The sequence below is a fragment of the Haemaphysalis longicornis genome, unplaced genomic scaffold (genome assembly GCF_048455015.1).
Source record: "Haemaphysalis longicornis isolate Haplotype H1 unplaced genomic scaffold, Haemaphysalis longicornis Haplotype H1 scaffold_9, whole genome shotgun sequence".
Classification (NCBI taxonomy): Eukaryota; Metazoa; Arthropoda; class Arachnida; order Ixodida; family Ixodidae; genus Haemaphysalis; species Haemaphysalis longicornis.
Window position 1 is genome coordinate 165,982,630 of NW_027526460.1, and position 19,258 is coordinate 166,001,887.

Genomic DNA, 19,258 nt, shown 5'->3' on the forward strand with positions numbered 1-19,258 from the left:
TGAACATCTTGTTAAGTTTCTGGTTTTCTTGCCGAATATTCTGGAGGTCTTGGTTTATGGAAGCATGCTGCTTAGTTGGGTGAGCAAACATTTCTTGTATCGGCGGTGTGGGCGACGGCGGCTGGGTCTGTTTCTGGGGGGTTTAATTTAGCAGTTCGGGTGCGTGAGCGGGGGGCTAGGTTTTTGATTTTTGGCCGACTATGGCTTGGTTGTGCTCTAGAGCACCCAGAAGTGTATCATATCTTGCGCAGCATGCGCCTCGTGTCAAACCCGCCCCCTTTGATACGATAGTGCGGCGAGGGTACGCACCCTTTCCTGTCTCGCTCGGTATATAAACACTGCTACAATAAAGATGCGGCCTTCTTCCCATCGCACCCCTGCGTCATGCGTCGTTCGATCGCGCTAGCGATACATGGTGCCAGAAGTGGCTAGTCAAACCCACGACTTCACCGGAGGACCGCGACTACGGGGACAGCCATGGATTTCCTCAAGCCACCGGACCCGCTGCGCATGTCAGGAGACGCAGGCAAGAACTGGAAGCTGTTCATTCAGAGGTTTGAACTTTTCTTGACCGCATCCGACCCACCTGAAAAACCTCGATCGGCGAAGCCGAAGGCAGCTTTACTCCTGAGCGTCGCCGGTGAAGAAGCGCTCGAAGTTTTCAACACCTTCACGTTCGCCGACAGCGAGAGCAGAGAGGACTACGCGACGGTTGTGGCGAAGTTCGAGGAATACTGCGCCACCCAGTACAGCGAAGTACACGAGCGCTACGTCTTTCGGAATATGAGTCAAGGCCCAGGTGAGCCTCTGGAACACTTCCTGCGAGACTTGAAAAAGCAAGCTCGTGAGTGCAACTTTGGCGCACTAACAGATTCCATGATCCGGGATCAGCTCGTTTTTGGAATAGGCGATGATAAAACCCGGGAAAAGCTGCTCAGTGACAACAATTTGACCCTAGATAAGGCAGAGCAAGTTTGCAAGGCAGCGGAGGCAACAGCGGCTCACCGAGGCGTATGGGACAGCCAGCAAAATCAAGTAAACGCTGTGCGGAATTCGAAGCAGAGCCAAGGTGAAAATCGACAAAGCAAACGCAGATGCCAGAAGTACGCACGCACGCTATAGGAAACTGCCCTGCATACGGACGGACATGCCGAAGATGCCAACAAAAAAACCACTTCGCCATATGTTGCAGAAACGCATCGCAAGTTGACGAGGTGGGAAGGCATGAAGACGACTTTGAAGTGCTCGATGTGTCTGTAAGAAGAGTGACAAGTCAACGTGATTGGGTAGTTCAGGCGCAAGTACAAAGCATCCAAGTCACGCTGAAGATTGACACAGGATCACAGGCAAATTTACTGCCCTTCGGAGTGTTCAGCAAGATGCATCCGAGGCCAGCACTGAAGCCCAGCTGCGCTGTGCTTCGCTCATACGGCGGCGGTGTAATCAAACATGCCGGGATGACGCGAATGGAGGTGACGCTGGATGACCACACCGCTGCACTCGACTTCTTCGTGGTACACAAGGGTCAGGCCATCTTAGGCTTGAAGGCGAGCGAGCAACTTGGATTGATCCCGCACGTACACGCCGTCTCTCGTACAAGCTCTGAAGAAATCGTCGATGACTTTCGCCACTTGTTCACTGGTACGGGTTGTGTCAAACGCGTCTACAAGATGGTCCTCAACAAGGGAACGGTGCCGGTGGTCCAACCAACTCGGCGCGTACCCCTGACTCTCCAGAACCCCCTCAAAGAAGAACTCGAGCGCATGGAACGGGGCCACATCATCACAAAAGTCGACGAACCAACGGACTGGGTGAGTCCACTTGTAATTGCCCGGAAAAAAGACGGGAAGCTGCGCATTTGCATAGACACTAGAAAAATAAATCAATGCCTGAAACGAGAACACTACGAGATGCCTAGGCGTGAGGACATAGAAGCTGAGTTGTCTGGCGCGACGCTGTTCTCTCGACTAGATACAAATTCAGGTTCCATCAGATACCACTCGATGAAGAAACTTCTAAAATCTGCACGTTCTCCACGCCCTTCGGCCGGTACCGTTTTTTGCGATTACCGTTTGGTATATCATCGGCATCTGAGGTTTTTCAGAAAACCTTAACAGAAATTTTTGATGGCCTTCCGGGTGTCCGGGTGTACGTTGATGATGTTCTTATCTGGGGCACAACTCGGCAAGAGCATGACGCCCGCCTGAGGTCGGCACTACGAGCAGCCGAACAAGCTGGCTTAACGTTTAACCCGGCTAAATGCACAATCGGCGTACAGGAGATAGAGTATCTTGGTGACGTCATCAGCAAGGACGGCATCAGGCCGAGCCCCTCCTTGGTAAAATGTATGCTCCAGACGCCTGCGCCGGAGGACAAATCGGCGGTTCAAAGAATGCTAGGAGTCGCCAATTATTTCGGCAAATACCTCCCATCACTAGCCGAAAGGACAACTCTCTTGCGAAGCCTGCTGAAGCGAGATACAATGTTTGAATGGAGTGCAAACCACGCGCTCGAGTGCGAGCAACTTTGCGCTGACCTCAGCAGGCAGCCCCTACTTTCAGTGTTCGACGCCACGAAAGCCACGAAAGTATCATGCGATGCATCGCAGAACGGTATCGGAGCGGCGCTGCTTCAGTGCAACAATGACACATGGAACCCGGTCGCCTATGCCTCCCGTGTGCTAACTCAAGCAGAGCAGCGTTATTCGCAAATTGAGAAGGAAGCGATGGCTTGCGTTTACGGCTGCGAACGCTTTCACCACTTCGTGTATGGCCGAAAGGTTATCATAGAGACCGACCATCACCCTTTGCTCGCTATCGCCCAGAAACCCATTGGTGATATGCCGCCCCGCCTGCAACGATTTTTCCTGCGATTGATGCGCTATGACACAGAAATGCGATTCGTTCCAGGAAAGCAGCTTCTACTGGCTGACATGCTGTCACGGGCGCCCACCTCAAGTTATGCCAGTGAAGTCGGGAGCGATGATGTAGAAGTGCACGCCGTAAGTGTCGTTTCATCTCTTGTCAGTGATGACACATGGAAACAACTAGCAGCAGAAACGAGTCGGGACTCGTATCTTAAAGCGGTGCTGCACAGTTCGGAACACGGGCTACGCATAGAGGGACAGTTGAGGCCATTCTCTACAGAGCTGACGCAGGTGAAAGGTGTCCTCTTGAAAGGATGTAAAGTGGTAATTCCCAAGAGTTTGAGGCAAGACACTTTAGAAAGAATTCACCAAGGACACATGGGCATCAACAAATGCAAAGAAAGGGCAAGGCGACTTGTATTTTGGCCTGGCATTAACGCCGACATTGATGCATTCGTGCAGAAATGTGCAGTGTGCAAGAAGTACGCGTATACTCAGCCGCAAGAACCTTTAATGATGCGCCCGGTGCCCGAGATGCCGTGGCAAAAAGTTGGCATTGATATCTTCGAGTACGGTGGACGGTCGTACCTCAGCGTATACGACGCGCTGTCAAATTTTCCGGAAGTGGAGCAGTTGCGTGACACATCGGCGAGCTCTGTCATTCAGGCAACCAGCGCCATATTTTCTAGGTACGGCATTCCCATGGAAGTCCTGTCAGATAATGGCCCGCAATTTTCGTGTCACTAGTTCAGGTCCTTTTCAAGGGCATACGACTTCAGACGCATCACATCCAGTCCAGGATATCCGCAATCGAATGGTTTGGCTGAGAAAGGCGTCCAGGTTATTAAGAGAATCCTGAAAAAAACGCATGAAGCAAAGCAAGATTTCTGGCTCGGTCTTCTTGCTTACAGGACAACGCCACTGGAGTGCGGCATGGCCCCAGCGGAGATATTGCAAGGCAGAAGACTGCGCAACACCCTGGCGGACATGGAGACCGGACCGGAACACTCCATCGTGAAGCGCTCCCAGACCAACCGCCCTGGAAGACTGCTGGCGCCGCTCCAAACAGGGGCCACGGTTCGTCTGCGTTCCAAAGGAGCATGGGCGAAGAAAGCTAAAGTCGTGAGGCCTTCCGGGCATCCAAGGTCCTACGACGTCACGACAGAAGAAGGGCGGCAGCTGCGACGGAATCGTCGACATTTGCTGCTAACCAGCGAGGACTTCAGCCCAGACCTTCCCGAAAGCGGCGAGGACGAAGCACTGTCTGCTACGGCGCATGAGGTTCCAGTGGCGTTGCCGGGGTACATGCCCGCGGCCCCGATCCCGGGCACAACAGCTACACAAGTTCCACGAAGATCGCAGCGACAACGCAACGCGCCGAGACGGCTGGCTTACAACGAAAACTTTGTTCAAATGCCGTGAATGAATGCTTAACATTTTGTGAGCCTTCCAATTGTGTTCCCGTGTCAGTTGTTTTATACACCAAGGAGGATGTATCATATCTTGCGCAGCATGCGCCTCGTGTCAAACCCGCCCCCTTTGATACGATAGTGCGGCGAGGGTACGCACCCTTTCCTGTCTCGCTTGGTATATAAACACTGCTACAATAAAGATGCGGCCTTCTTCCCATCGCACCCCTGCGTCATGCGTCGTTCGATCGCGCTAGCGATACAAGAAGAGCATGGAGTGATGCTATTAAAGCATTTTGTTGTTCCAGAATTCGGGTAAGATGCTTACATTCCATGCAGAGAGTGGTATTCTGGGACTGCTGAGGAGGAGGGCGAGGAAGGGAATTAGTTTGAGCTGTGGCAGAGACCCGTTGGGCCCAGCTTACGTGTTTTGGCTAGGTGACGTGGATGTCGGGTGACAGCTGCGGATCCTTTCCAATGACTCCCACAGCCATCCTAAAACGCCGCGTATAGCGTCGATAGATAGCATCGGAGGACAACGACGATGGGGGCGCATGGACGACGGTTTCTCGCCACCGCAGGAAGCCGCCATGCCACACAGGAGAAGCTTGCTCTCGTATGTCGAAAGAGGAATTTGTGGTGCTGCTTCGTCCTAAAAACAACGCCGGCATCTCCGCTATCTCACGACGTGGTCTGGCCGCGGTCATAGCCAAAACAGCGCGGCATACTGCATTGAACGCGTTGACCTTCGCCGCAACTCCGCGACAGTCCCGTTATATAATCAGACTCATGCGACAAACATGCGCAGTATGTCTTCGATGATCATTCAGGGCCGCACAATTGAGTTCGACGCGCAGCTGCTCACATCACACGGCTTCTCGCGCGGAGTGATCCGGGGTGGACCCGAACGATACAGACGAGGACTTTCGCATTAATACAACTTGTAAATCGGCAAACATTCTCCACATAAAACGCTTGGGTAGGATCAACTATGCTCTGGTCGCATTTGCCACCAGCTATCCACGTAAAATTGTGAGAAATTATTTCGAATTAGGTCCTGTGAAACCGTATGTGCCCCGAACGTTGGTTTGTTAGCCATGTCACAAGGATGGGCACCTCCAGAAACACTGTCCAAACGCGGCTGTCTGCGCAACCTGCGACAGAGGTCATAAAAACGAGGCCTGCTTAAACGCGACGCCATATTGCAATTTATTTCATACGGAAGTGCACACAGGACGTGATCCCGTATCCTGAACAGAGGCTAAAAGGTTATAGCAAGTGCGGGAGCGCATAGAGCCCAAAGTGTGTAAGCGTGCAATGGACTCGAAGGAAACAAAGGACATGGTACCACCTGACATTGCTAGCCAGACTGCTTTTCCATAGCTAGAGAGTAAAATAAAGCCGACAGCACCGGTGCAGGAAAGAATACAACGTGTCTGTGAGACTGAGGATACGATTGAACCTTCTGCTGAAATGACTGAGCAGGCGGCAGCATCTACGTCGTCCACAGCTTCGAGGAAACAGGTTTCTCGGTCTAAGAGGTCGCCATGCCGGTCGAGGCAACCACCCCTGCCTGACAGCATCAAAATACTGCATCAAGATATCGCCTCCCAGCGACGCCATCTGGAATATATTCAGAAGCAACTTGACCTTGCTGACGAGATGGAGAGCGAAGACCAAACGAGCCAGTTACACGAGCGCTCACCATCTCGAACAACGACACCACACTGTACCGCAGCCTCGGGATTTGCGTGCATTGACCTTCCCACGTTGGTGAGATCCATATTACGGGAACTTATCCCTTATATGAACCCAAAAGAAGTTACTGCTATTGAAACAGAACAAAGCTCGAAGTTACATAACGGGGAGGACAGCCGTGTCCAACAGCGATAAACTGCTGCTACTCCAATGGAACTGTCGTGGCCTCCGCGGGGCGGCACCCGAACTAAATGAGCGCATCAAAAGCATGGATACGAAACCTTGGTGCTTTTGCTCCAAGAAACGCAGGGAACCCACCTCAGTTTGTACGGCTACAGAGCGCACACGGCACCCAGTGTAAGCCCTCATTCACACAGCCGTCACCTTCTCCGTCACGGCACCGTCACGTCAACAAAAAGCGACGTTGACGGAACGGAGAAGTGTTCAGCCTGGATCTACACGGGAGCTCTCCGTCAGATTACAGGGTCGTCTGCCTAGTGATCAGTTTAGCCTAGAATTGAACGTTTTTAATCTGAAAAGTAAAGAAAATGGTTTGTGCTCACTTTTCACTAAATTTAGCCGTAAAAATTTGTTTTCTAATTAGCAGGTTTAGCGCAGGGCATGGTCCCGTCACGTTCACGTGACGGAAACGTAGAGCTCGGCCTCCCGTCACCATCGCACCGTTTTCGGCGAGAAATCGGTCGAAAAACGGCGCCTATGACTGAAGACGGTGACGTGACGGGGTGAAAAACGGCTGTGGGAATGAGGGCTAACACGTTCATCAGGTCAGACCCATCAGAGACTGTTGTCGAATGCCAGACAATCATTTACGTTTTGAAGACAGTAGCCCACTACCAGATACCAACTGCCGCTTTTGGTACAGACGCCCAAGAGGTGGCGGCTGTTCAGCTCCGCGTGGCCGCCGCAGCTTCATGGTTGCGTCCACGAGCATGCACCCACGCACTGCCCAACATGCTTCCACGAGGGTGAATTTCTCCTCGTTTTAAATGCAGAGCATTTCTTTAACTCGCATGTAGCGTCCGCCGTGCGTCCGCAACAGCTCAGCGCGCAGGCGCGCCCTCTCCCCCACTCCTCCTCTCCCGCATCACGAAACCCTCCTCGCTCTCAACAACAGGTCCACACCCCTCCCCCTACACTATATAAATACGACTTTCTAAGAAAAATGTGAATTGCGAAGCAAAAAAGAAAGCAGCAGAGCTGGCGATTGAAATTTCGTAGTATTATGATACGACGCTCGCAGTACGTCAGATAACTTATGAAAACGTCGCAGAATGCAGAGCCTAAATAAAAATCCGGCTATAAGAGGGGCTTCAGGAGTCTCGCTCCCCGGTTCGTGCCCTCTAATGGCACTAGAGCTGTAAGCGGTTGGAAAAACCTCTGAAATTTTCGAAAAAGTACTGTTTTCTTTCGTTTTTTCAACCAGGATGAAGTAAAAATTCAAAGAGGGTGGACGAGAAGGGGCGGGAAGAGGGCCTCGTTATTAATGAAGCGTGGATTTTTCCCAGCAAAGCGCCGGTGCAGTGTTCCGAGCGTGCTTCCATGCATGGCCCAGCTCCAGCCGAGAGCGCGTGGCCGCACGCGGAGCAGCGTCGCCCGAGGAACGCCCAAGTGGAGAAAGTTTGTATTTCGCGCGTTCGTTTTTCGCACTGCCTTGATAGTAGTTCGCGTCGCATCTGACAGATGGCGCCACCAGTCCATGGCGCGCGCGCTGCTCGTGGGATTTTGTTCTCGGCGGTTGTACTCGGTCTTTGCAAGAGGTAGCGTCAACATCCCCCTCGCGAGGGGCACGGTCAAATGCAGAGCATTTCCGGGGGCGCACGACGTTAAGTAGTTTGCGTTACATTAATGTTGTTGCACTTGTGGCAACTGCTGACGAGAGAGCGCTCGTCAGCAGTAATTTGAATGAGTCAAGGATATAAGGCGTGTGTCGGCTTTGTGGCGCAGTGGGTAGAACGTTGCATACATTGCGTTCCGCCCGCAGGGTTGAGGGATCGAAACCTGGCGACGGATTGTAATTTTTTTTATATAGTAGGGACAACGACGGTGCGGACTACGGACGCCAACGCGGGTGACATCATGAGTTACTGAAATGCTCTGCATTTAAAAAACAATACTTACCGGCGCCTGGTTTCGATCCCACGACCCTGCGGGCGGAACGCAAGGTACATGGTGCTCTACCCACTGCGCCACAAAGCCGACACAGAATGGAAGGCTACGAACGCGCCTTATATCCCTGACTCATTCAAACTACGTCAAGAAGCTGCTGATACAACGCATTCACTACCTGTGGGCGGAACGCGAGGTACATGGTGCTCTTCCCACTGCGCCACAAAACCGACACAGAATGAAAGGCAAACGAACGCGCCTTATATCCTTGACTCATTCAAACTACGTCAAGAAGCTGCTGATACAACGCATTGACTACCACCAACTCCCCAAACACTAAACGTTAACGCAATACACCCACCCCCTATGCGACGCATTTACTCGAGTCCCCCTCGCGGGGAGATGGGCCCTTTTTGCGCTTTTTGCCCTCATGATACAACGGTGTTCGCTGGTTATTTCAGTGCCAAGCACAAGCCCGGGGGTACCAAATTTCCCGAAGTTGATGATTACAACTTCTGGAGGAGGCTTATGAGGCGGAGCTACACTTTGTCAACGACTTTACTCAGGCAACTCGACGAGGACAAAACTTCGGACAACGTGATACCATCCCAGACTTGACATGGGCAACAGCCAATGCTGTGGCCACCTGGTCTCGCGAGCCGACACCATGGAGCAGCGATCACTACCCCATATGGATCCAGCTCGCCGGTATCGAGGAGATGTGTCGGAAACGCCTGCTCTACACGAACTGGCAGCGTTTCAGAGACATTTTTATCCAGCCGGCAGGACGACGGACCAGACAAACCCTGCCCACAATTGGTAGATCGCATTCTGAGGGCTGCGGAAGCCGCTACTAGCACTTCACAGGCTGAAAGAGGCTCCCCACCACTGGATGGCACCTGGTCAACCTTTGGAAGCACAGGGAGGAACTGTAAGAGAAGTACGTCGCCGGTGGCCGCACGTACCACGTCTCGGTGAGCATACGGCAACAAACCGCGAAGATACGCCGTCATGCAAAACTACTCGCTCGGCAGCGCTGGGAAAAGTATTGCGATACTTTTTCACGACATACAGGTGCTGGAACGTTTTCGTCAACGTTCCGGTCTTTTTGCGAACGCGGCAAGCTCCAGGGAACGGTGTGAGCGGTGATGCTTCCACCGGGATGGATCAGGAGCACTTCGAAAGGGAAGCGGCTGCTATCTTTTTTCCGCAACCAGTAACCATGCCTCCACCTGATATATATGCTACTCTCGAAGTGGACGAATCGCAGCGTATCGAGTATGTGTTCACGATTGCCGAACTTACGGCGGCTTTGGAACAAATCAATGTTCATAGTGAACCAGGGATGGACGGCGTCATGTGGACAATGCTTCGGAGCCTTCCCGCGACCTTACGGGAGGAGCTTCTTGAGAAGATAAACGAATTCTGGATCTGCGGGCAGGTGCCGGCAGCTCTAAACATGCTTTAATAACTCCCATTCCTAAACCAGGGAAAGACCCGTCAGATATGGTCAATCTTCGACCTATCTCACTTACGTTTACCCTCTGTAAGATAATAGAACGGATGGCAGCGACCACACTGAAGTATGACCTCGAGAAGGAAGCTGAGTATTTCCACACCTGTCAAACTGGGTTCCGCCACAATCTGGGGACGGACGACTCCCTGTTTTTCCTGCGCCGTATTCTACGGAAAACAAATGACAAGCGCCCGCATGTCATGGTTGCGTTGGATCTCCGCATAGCCTATGACATACTCACACAGCTGTTCTTGAGGCGCTGATGGACGCCTAATCGGGCGAGAGATTGAACAATTTTGTCAGGAATTTCTTGACCAACCGGACTTTTGAAATCTGCTCTGGATGCCACGACACTAAACTTCGAGAACCGTTCAGGAGTACGGCAGGGGGCCATCCTATCTGCACTCTTTTCAATTTGGTCATGACTAAGCTTGTGCGAGGTGTTGCAGCTGTCCCCGGCGTCCATGTCACGGCATATGCCGATGATGTCACCATCAGGATCGAAGCTGCGGATCATTCCTCGACAGACGGCACTTTGCGTAGTCTGCAACAAGCTCTTGACACGTTCACCAGTCTCCTCCCGCTACCGGAATGGAGGTTTCCTTGGCCAAAACCAACTTTATCACCATTAGGGGTAGGCCAGAGGAGCAAGCCCTAGTTGCTGTCACCATGGCAGGTCAAGCACTTCAGCGGGCCCCAGAAAGGTGGATCAGAGTAACACCGAAAGTTGGGCGAGTTGGTAAATCATCTTGAACGAAACACACACAGCGCGCAAAACAACAGGACGAAAGACGGAGGGATGTACAACACAATCGCTTGGTATCAGAGTGCTGGGTATTCCAGTCCACGAGTCCGGAGGAGGTTCAGAATGGCTTGGACAGTTGAAGGCGCAATGGACTCCAATCTTAATCCGAGAGATCTCTAATACCTTCGTTGAAGCATCCCAAAACACCACCCGCCGACTAGTTCAAGCCATCCTGGTGAGCAAAGGCTGCTACAGGACTCTGTGCTTCCGTCTCACGAAACGTCAAACGGAACAGCTCGAGACGCAAATTTACAGGGCAGCCCTTCGTGTCGTCACGGCGCTTCCCGGACACACGAAGGTCCCTGGGCTGTACCGCTATGCTGGCCTTCCTACTCATACTCACACCGCAAGGGCGCCGGTTACTGACTGCTGATGGCCACATTCCACCGCCGGGGACGCTGCTCATACAGACGCACATCCCGCCATCGGAGGACACGCTTGTTTCAGCGCAACAACCTGCACCATCTAAAACTCAGCGCCGGAGGCACACTTTGCAGAGGACCTCGCTGGTTGTAGCCGGTGCTACTTCTCGGAGCAGTACAACACTTGATATTTGCGTGGACGCGTCTTTGCGGGCCGAGTCCTCTATAGCGGCCGTGGCCGCTGCGCCCGACCCTGATGACCACCAATGTATTCGATTTATTTCGCTGGACGCCGACCCCGATATTAGGGAACTTGAGCTTTTTGCTATAAAGGAAGGTACTCACCTTGCACGCCGGGTTGTCACCGATCACCCAGAACGGCGTTACGACCGGATGGAAATATTGACTGAGTGCCCTGAGGCACTGAAATGCCTCAATGGTCCACCGAGGCAAAACAGTACCGCGCACGCTATCTAGCAGATCTGGGGCTGATCTCGGGGCTGACTCTGGGGTACTGGTAACAGGACGCTGGATTCCTGGACATCGAGGACACCCAGCAAACGAGAAGGTTCATGGACTTGCGAGCGAGGCTTCTTTACACCGTTCCCAGTACATGCTGCCCGTAAGGCCAATGACGCTGCTTACTGATCCACATGTGGAGCGCCGCCGTCGACGTTTTCGAAGGAGGAAGGAGTTAGCAGCTACTATTCCCCCATGCAACGACCCCACACCCCCTGGTGTACCCCGAGGTGCTCAGGTGTTCGTCCACCGGGCGCGGTCGGGGTACGCTTATAAAGACGACGTGGTTCCTCAAAGGAGGAATTATCCACCCCAACCTACATCCCACCATGGAAACCTCTCTAACTGTGGTTCCGCTGCATTTCCTAGACCAGTCCGATGCTTCGCCTGCAAAAAAGACGTGACCATTACAATCCGCCACCTCGTTTGGGACTGCGGTGCACTAGATCGGCTTCGCGCAAAACATCGTCCCGCCTGGATCCTCTCCTAGGAGGACTGGATCAGACCAAGTGATTGGCACCAAGCTACGTTGGCCGCGCTGTGGCAGTTCGTTCGTGAGGCCACCATGACCGGACATTTAACCCCCTCCATTAACCCTGCGGCCTCGAGCCATCCCAAATAAAACTATTTGTCTGTCTGTTTGCGGATCCTGGAACTGGGCTGCTGCTGATTTGCTTCGAGAACTGCTGCGTTTTCTTGACGAACGAGTCATTGAACGGTCCTGCGCACGCCCATGAACTGGGCTAGAGGCTCGGGCTGTTTCAGGTGGGCCTTCCCCGGGTTGTCTCAGCCGCCTTTGCTGGAGAATAAATTGTTCGGCATAATGCTTGAAGCAGCCTCGTGCTCCCGATAGGTGGGGGCCACCGCAGAGGTCGCAGGTGGGCGAGCACTTGTGGTTTAGCTTAGGCTGCTTGATCCCAAATTGATGGCAGACCGGAGTGGTTGGGTTCGGGCAAGCTGTGGACTTCTGTCCTACGGTATGGCATGTAGCACACACGGTGATGGTTTTCTTGTAGGTGGCGCATGGATATTCTGCGCCGTAAAGTCGGACTGTGTAAGGTACCTTGGGTCCCGCGAAGATCCCAACCACCGTAGATGAGGTGCCAGGTCGTCTAGCTGTGTACACTTTATCCAAAGACTGGTCAATGTTGTTGATAATGTCTGCTCCAGACAGTCGAGCTGGGAAACCACTGATGACGCCTTTAACAGAGTCGTCGGGGGCCAGGCTGTAAAGTTGGACGGGGTACTGCTTGTTATGAAGTGTTACGTATTGGACTTGACCTAGAGCTCGTGCGGCTTCGGAGGATGGAGTGCTGACAGTGGCCGTGTTTTGTGTTACGTCAACACTGAGGCGCAGATTTGCTTGATGCCACGTGACCTTGAAGGCGCCAGGGACCGCTAAGCGTACTCAATGTTGCTGAGAGCCAGCCCGCCCTGGGGCCGCAATACTAGTTTGAAAGCGTCCTTGGGCAGGGGCTTAGGAATGAGGAATGCTTTATTTGCGCGCGTCAGGGATTGCTTGGGTTGTTTTGGAGACGTGGTTGTGGCAGCGTTGGCCGCGGCGGCACTGCGCTGTCGGCGATGTTAGGCTCACGAAAATACCTCAACGAAGTCTTGATGCTGATCTTGATAATCGAGTCCATTTCGGAGTCTTCTTAAGGGTTGGATGATGGTTGCTGGTCTCGATTTGCAGTCGAGTGACCTTCTTGTATGACATCAGCATCCATATCTGCATCCGAGGAGGTGTTATTTAAAGGCCCAGTGGCGGCACTCGAGGTGCTCGAGGTGCCTTGCATGATGGGCTCCTTGGCTGCGCCTACGGCTCGGCGATAGGCATTACGCGGGAGTCGTGAACAAAAGTAACTAACGAAGTATTTCACCCACGGGGTCAAGGCGGGTGCTCCGGTGATCGGTACCGCTTGTATAGTTCAGTATCCCGGGACATCGCCAGGAAAATGTGGTTGGGCGTTAGAGGAATACTGCTTCGCAGTCATATATGTCACGCACTTTCTGCAAAACTGCAGCACCTTAGCATTAGTATCACTCAGTCATGTATCATCAGTATCACTCAGACATTGTTCACATGGTGGAAGAGCCAACTTTCGTTCGCACAATCAAACGGCACCATGCTCTTCTCTTTGTACGAACTATGACACCTGGCGGAGTGGCGTCGTACAAGAACATACAAAAGTACCATATCGAACCCCGTACGTGCAGCGGGCTTTCAGAAAACATGTGGGCTTGACCTGAGAGGCAGTGCAACGTAGAAAGTTCGGCTAGTTGTTCATAGAACTTCGGCGTGGCAAAAAGCGAGAAGAAACAACAGGCGCAGAAGAAAGACCCCTTATACAGAACCCATGTCCTTCGCAAGTGTCTTTGCTTGTTTCCCCTCATTTATCCGCTTTTTACCATGCCCTGACGGACTTCCACGATCAAAGGGCGTGAACCGTTCCGCCCGCACAAAGGTTACTAGACGTCAGCTACGCGGCACAAAAGTGTGAATCACAAGCGAAAAGACAAGAGTCAGAGAAATAATGCATGAAAACGTTTTTGATTTATTCAACAAGTTCACATTACTGCCAGAATACCACTACAAAGTTATCTACAAAGCCGCTGACGGTAGCCCGAATGTCAACGTGAGTTGCAAAGATAGAAGAACACGCGCAAAAAAACGCAGGTTTTTATTACCCGTTTGTCTCCGTATAATAAATATAAAAAGCACAAAAAGCTCTGTTGGAGTATAAGACTGCAATAACAACTTGAAAAACTGTCGGGCTTGAAATAATGATTTACTCATAGTGTACAAGAAGTCTTCAGAATTGACGCATCACAGATGTCAACTGGAATCAGCAATTCTTTTCAGAAACACAGTGCTTTTACCATTAAAATTGAGGGTAGAAAGAAAGACGGAAACTGGAGCTTAACGGGGACAGCAAGAATTATACTTAGCCCTACCAAGCTCACGTACCGCAAAGCCTCGCCTAGCTGTTACACATGCGTATCTTTTCTTTAACATAACAGTCTTAAACGTTCGTGAAATATTTATTCTTAGCTATCTGCGGTAGACAGCAACGGCGGGTTGATTTAGGCTGGTAGTTTGAAAGGTGCCCGAGGAAGCGAGAAGTGATTAAAAGTAGAGCATGCTGTGATGTCTGCAAGTCCAGTTACCATGCTTCTGTAGCTTTAGGCTCTGCCGTTGAAGCAGCCGGCGCCTAACGCTAGCCTTTTCTTGTAGGCCAACGGGCCAACGCAGCGTAAAGCTGCGGACAGCGACTCGGTGTGCTGCGGCGTCGTGTCTTCAATCGAGCAGTTCCTCTTGAAGGGCAGGGGAACATGGTTTGTTCCGAGCGCTTCACTGAATATTAGAAAAGTGTGTAATGAACAGAGAATAAAAGTAGGTACAGCGACAACGCTGTAGCTACTTTTTGACCTACACGTTGTGTCTCCGGCTTGATCTTGTACTAGCGCTTATCACGAACGCCGGCTAGCGGTGCCGCTTGAAATCTTGCAGCCATAGAGTTTCATACTAATATATAGGGAGGAAAATCTGGCTCTGTGATCACGGGCCGTCCTTGGCGCCGCCATTGCAGCTAGTGACGTTCCTTTAATACTTGGCTTAGCAACGCACATGGCTTCGTTTTTGTCTCGAACCCGAAGTAAACAAAAAATGGCTACATTTGCTTCTTGTTTATCTTGCATGAAGCTTCTAAATAATCACTGTCAACTAAACCCTTTCAGAACTTCAATTTTATAAAAACAAAAGCAATTTGAATAATCCGTGACATTAATATTGTTGCTTTTTGCAGCCAGAGGCAACTTTCTAGCCTGTTCATGAGCCACCATGCAAAGGACGAGTGGAACGTGCCTGCCCGGTACATGACGGAACGCCCGCTGAAGCGCAGTTCCCTTCTGAGGTTTCACCGCCTAAGGGATCCCTTAGACAGTGGTGCCAGATTTCCCTCTAGCGTATATTAGTACGAAACCCTACGCTTGCAGCAGCTTCTGCTACCTGCGCCCCTTGTAACTGGTGCAAGATACGCAATCCCAGCGGGTGAGTATACTTCCGGAATATTAAATCTTGTCGAGAACACCGGAGGCGTAAAAAAGGCCCAACGGCCAAACAAAGACAGCGCTCATCAAATAAAAACCAGGCTCAAGGAGTAGCGAACTGTGCTTCTTAACTTTGTTCCTTCTGCAGAATACTTTCTTTCGCTGCCTTGAAATGCAGCAAACAGCAAACCCTGCGAGAGTTTGAACACTTTTCAAACCAGCGAAATGCAGCCGGCACTGGGCATCAGCCGTGAATGTGCTAGTCCGCCACACAAGGCTGACAAACCGCACCATCACAATGGAGAGCCAGCCATCTGCGGCAGCGCATCGCGAACGCAGGAAGCGACGAGAACAAGAATGCGCCATTTTGCGATCGACTCTTGCAACGTGACTTCGGTGCTTCGAGGCCGTTTTTTTTCCAAGACCAGATCTGTTTAAGCTTTTGCTTGCGTCGTTCAGCGCTACCAGAAAAATAACAAAGGAAAACTACCGCCCGCACGTGGGCGCGCGCCTCGTCAAGAACACCCGGCGTCGTCCAGGCTTGCGGGTGGGCTTGCGTCACGTGAGAAGCCCTCAAAAATACCAAGACAAAATACCTTGCGCACCTGTGCGTGCGCGTTGTGACGAGCAGCCGGCGTCGGCCAGCTCGACCTTCGAGGACACTATACCCAGCGTTCGTGGCGTGATATCTCACGGGCTGTTCCCCTCGCCAGTTCACTTGCGTTCGCGCCTGAAGTGGGGATGCCATGTTCGGGCTACAGACGCTGAGTTAACGAAGCCGGTTGCCATGGGTAACACGGTGTAATTTGGGAGAGATGTGAAAGCCTGTGGACAAAACGATCCGGGCCTGCCAGTAATGGAGGACATTCAGCGGCAAGTTCGGAAGTCCATGTTTGCTGCAACAACCGGGTCTACGTCGAAGAGAGTGGGGTCGCCAGCTCTGCTGTTTCTCCAGCCTTGCTCTACTAGTGCAATCTGCGCAATTTTGAATGAATAATAAAGCCTCCTTATAATATAAATGTTCGCTTGGTAGGTACAAATCATTGAATCAATATCGCATGCTTCGAGCGTGATTAATCAAAAGGTATTAGAAACATAAAGTATAAAGCTGCAGATGGTAATTGTTCCTCAATTAGGGCTGTCGATGTTCAATACAACACTTTCAGACCATGTAAAACCACTATATGCTGATTTCATATGTACGAATAATGTAATTACGGCTGAAATCATCAGCCAGAAATATTTTGGCAAAAACGTAGCTCCGTAGAAAGGTGAACTTAACGAAAGGGGTTCTCTTTCGAGGGGAGTCCTATACATCCTCTGTGTGAAGTGATGCCTGTGTGGCGTTCCGCTTATTTTGAGCGGAACCCGCATATGAGCTAAGTCGGGAATACGGAATACGACGTGAAGGAGTTTTCTAGGAAGATAGATATATTCCGCATACTGCACATGCGATGTGAGACCTAAAATGGCTGACTGTTACTATTCGCCGCGAGCTCGACATGTAGGTGGCGACAGCGTCGCGCTGCTAGTGTGGATGCTCCGCTGAGCGGCCCGTAAGAATGCACACTGTGGGCGCACTTCGTTCCTTTTTCTCGCCGTATGTGCGCACGAAAGGTGCAAACAAAAGTGGTATGCTGTAGTTCGGTTCCTCAACGTTCAATGTATAGCATGGAAGCGGCAGTCAGTTGTTATTACTACGCCAAAAAAAGCGTCCACTCATCGGGAATCTCAGAAAGGCCGTAATTGTGACAATGAACTTGTACGCTGTGGCTCGTAGCAAGCTCGATCTTTCCAGACTATGGCTTTGAGCCTTCAATAAAAGCATAAATAGAAACAAATCAGGAAGCCTCGATCTCTGAAATTCAGTTTACAACGGCAATCTCAACCGCTTTCACTGGCAGCATGACGCATTCTTGCATTTGTGGGATGCTCTCAAATGGTAACACTACTTAACTTACCCGAAATTCCTTCTAAGAGCTTACGATATTTTTTGTGTGTCCAAAAGGCAACATAAAAATTACCAAATTTTGACCAGCACAGAGATATAAATGTAACCGCTCTAACGGGTCTTTTAAATGAGATTTTAGCGACTCTGAAGGAAGGTTTGATGAATAACGGTTTGGGATCATTTATTTACGGCTTTCGTCGCAAGTGAACTTGCGAATCGAATAGTCAACGCACGCAGTACAATCATGATCTCATGTTTAGCTAGGTTTTTGCAAAATGACAAGCAGGTTTACAGCGTGCAAACCAAGCTTCTGGGACCTCACAGTGAGCACAAATTTTCTGTTACGGCTGTTCTGTTGACCTTTTGCGTTCCTTTTAAAATCTAACAGGTGCCTGCAACAGTGAGATGTGTTTGCATTCTTGGGTATAAGGTCGTTTACCAACCCTAAAGATGGCAATAGATGAAATTGCGCTGTTGCATATGTAGTAAAACATTTCCTTTTTATTTCTCGTTGCAAATCAGCGCAACGGGTTCCCGGTAACTACTTTGTTTTGTAAACTGAATATCGCCTTTGTCTTGACATTTAATTCTTAAGGATTGGTAAACAATTAAATTCTGTGCATTTCGTTTTTTTTTTTTTGGGGGGGGGGGGGGGAAGGGGAAGGGGTGGGTCCTGCCAACGTTGCAAGAGCAGCGAGAAGAGAACGCATGTAACGCGCGCGAAAAGCCAAACTATGGTTATCACTATTACTTACAATCGAAACTACACTATGCGTCGTGTTCTGTGGCGGTGAAAAGGCAGTACACGTATTTTCAAAACTGATTACCCCCCCCCCCCCCCCTTTGGTCGGAGTGATTGTCCAGGAACTGTGGGACGCATTTTTCGAAATTGTATTGAAAGCAAGCATTGTGGGAAAAAATAAAAAAAAACAGCGAGTCATGGCACACACTCCTCACACATGTGGGCAACAACGTGCATTATATAATACGCGTCTTCTCCTCTTTCTTTAAACTTAGGTCCACCTTAAGAGGTTAAGACGTGACCAAATTAGGCATTTGGTTATGCTGAGTGAGACACGTTTCTGGACAAGGTAATTCATGTCGGATTTGAAAATGATATATATGAAAATGACACACGAAGTGCCACATTACTGACGCAAACTCACAACTGCCTAATTTTACCGAAAAATCCCCCCTAAATACTCTTGCGCATCCATAGAAACATATTTTAAATAATACGTAAAATTAACAACTCGATACAGTTGAATAAATGTTTATTCCTCCTCCTCAGTGTAAACAACGACTGTCCACAAATGGTATTTATTTTAGAAAAGGTACGGGAAGGACATGATCACACAGGCGCTTGCGGGTGTAAAATACGTGTCCGGTAATGTATGGGCGATAGCGCACTGGTCGTGTCAGTGTAAATGTTTTTGTTTGTTTGTTCTTTCTATAAGGACACAGCGCAATTTTACAAGGGTGTGGAATTTGCACGCGTATGCACAGGTCTTGTCGCGTCTTACCCGTTTCGCGTACTAAACTTTTATCCTTTAAATAATCACCACGCCACCTTCAAAAAGCACCCTTCGTTCCCGAAACGGCAGTCGACTGCACTCAACAATACGAAAAGTGCAATGTGTGGAGGCAATGTTGATAACACGTTTCACACTCAAGCGGTGACCACAGCGAAGATGTTTCGTGGAATTAAACCAGCGGATTAACCCGCAACGGCCGCTGATTATTGCGTTTCTAAAGGAAATGCGCACGCAGAGGTAACTATGTCATTGCTTACTGCCAAACAAGCACACATATTGGTTGTTTTGTCGTGTGCAGCACACGTCTTGCGCCGCACGCAACGTGAAAAAGCAGACGACGCGAGAGCGCCATCCACACTAGGAGCGGTTCGTCCCGCCGCCGCCAGGGGCCGACTGTGTTCGCGCTCGGGGCGAATACCC

General features: G+C 50.8%; 1 protein-coding gene and 1 pseudogene across 1 annotated transcript; one reads left to right on the forward strand and one right to left on the reverse strand.

The window, feature by feature from the left end:
• Positions 1-242: 242 nt before the first annotated feature.
• Positions 243-3,613, forward strand: LOC144152237 (uncharacterized). Its single transcript, XM_077683473.1, has 2 exons — positions 243-1,815; positions 2,892-3,613. The coding sequence occupies exons 1-2, from the start codon at positions 1,095-1,097 to the stop codon at positions 3,611-3,613; spliced, it is 1,443 nt and encodes a 480-aa protein (XP_077539599.1). The 5' UTR covers positions 243-1,094.
• Positions 3,610-4,173, reverse strand: LOC144152236 (uncharacterized; annotated as a pseudogene).
• Between the last annotated feature and the right edge of the window lie 15,085 nt (positions 4,174-19,258).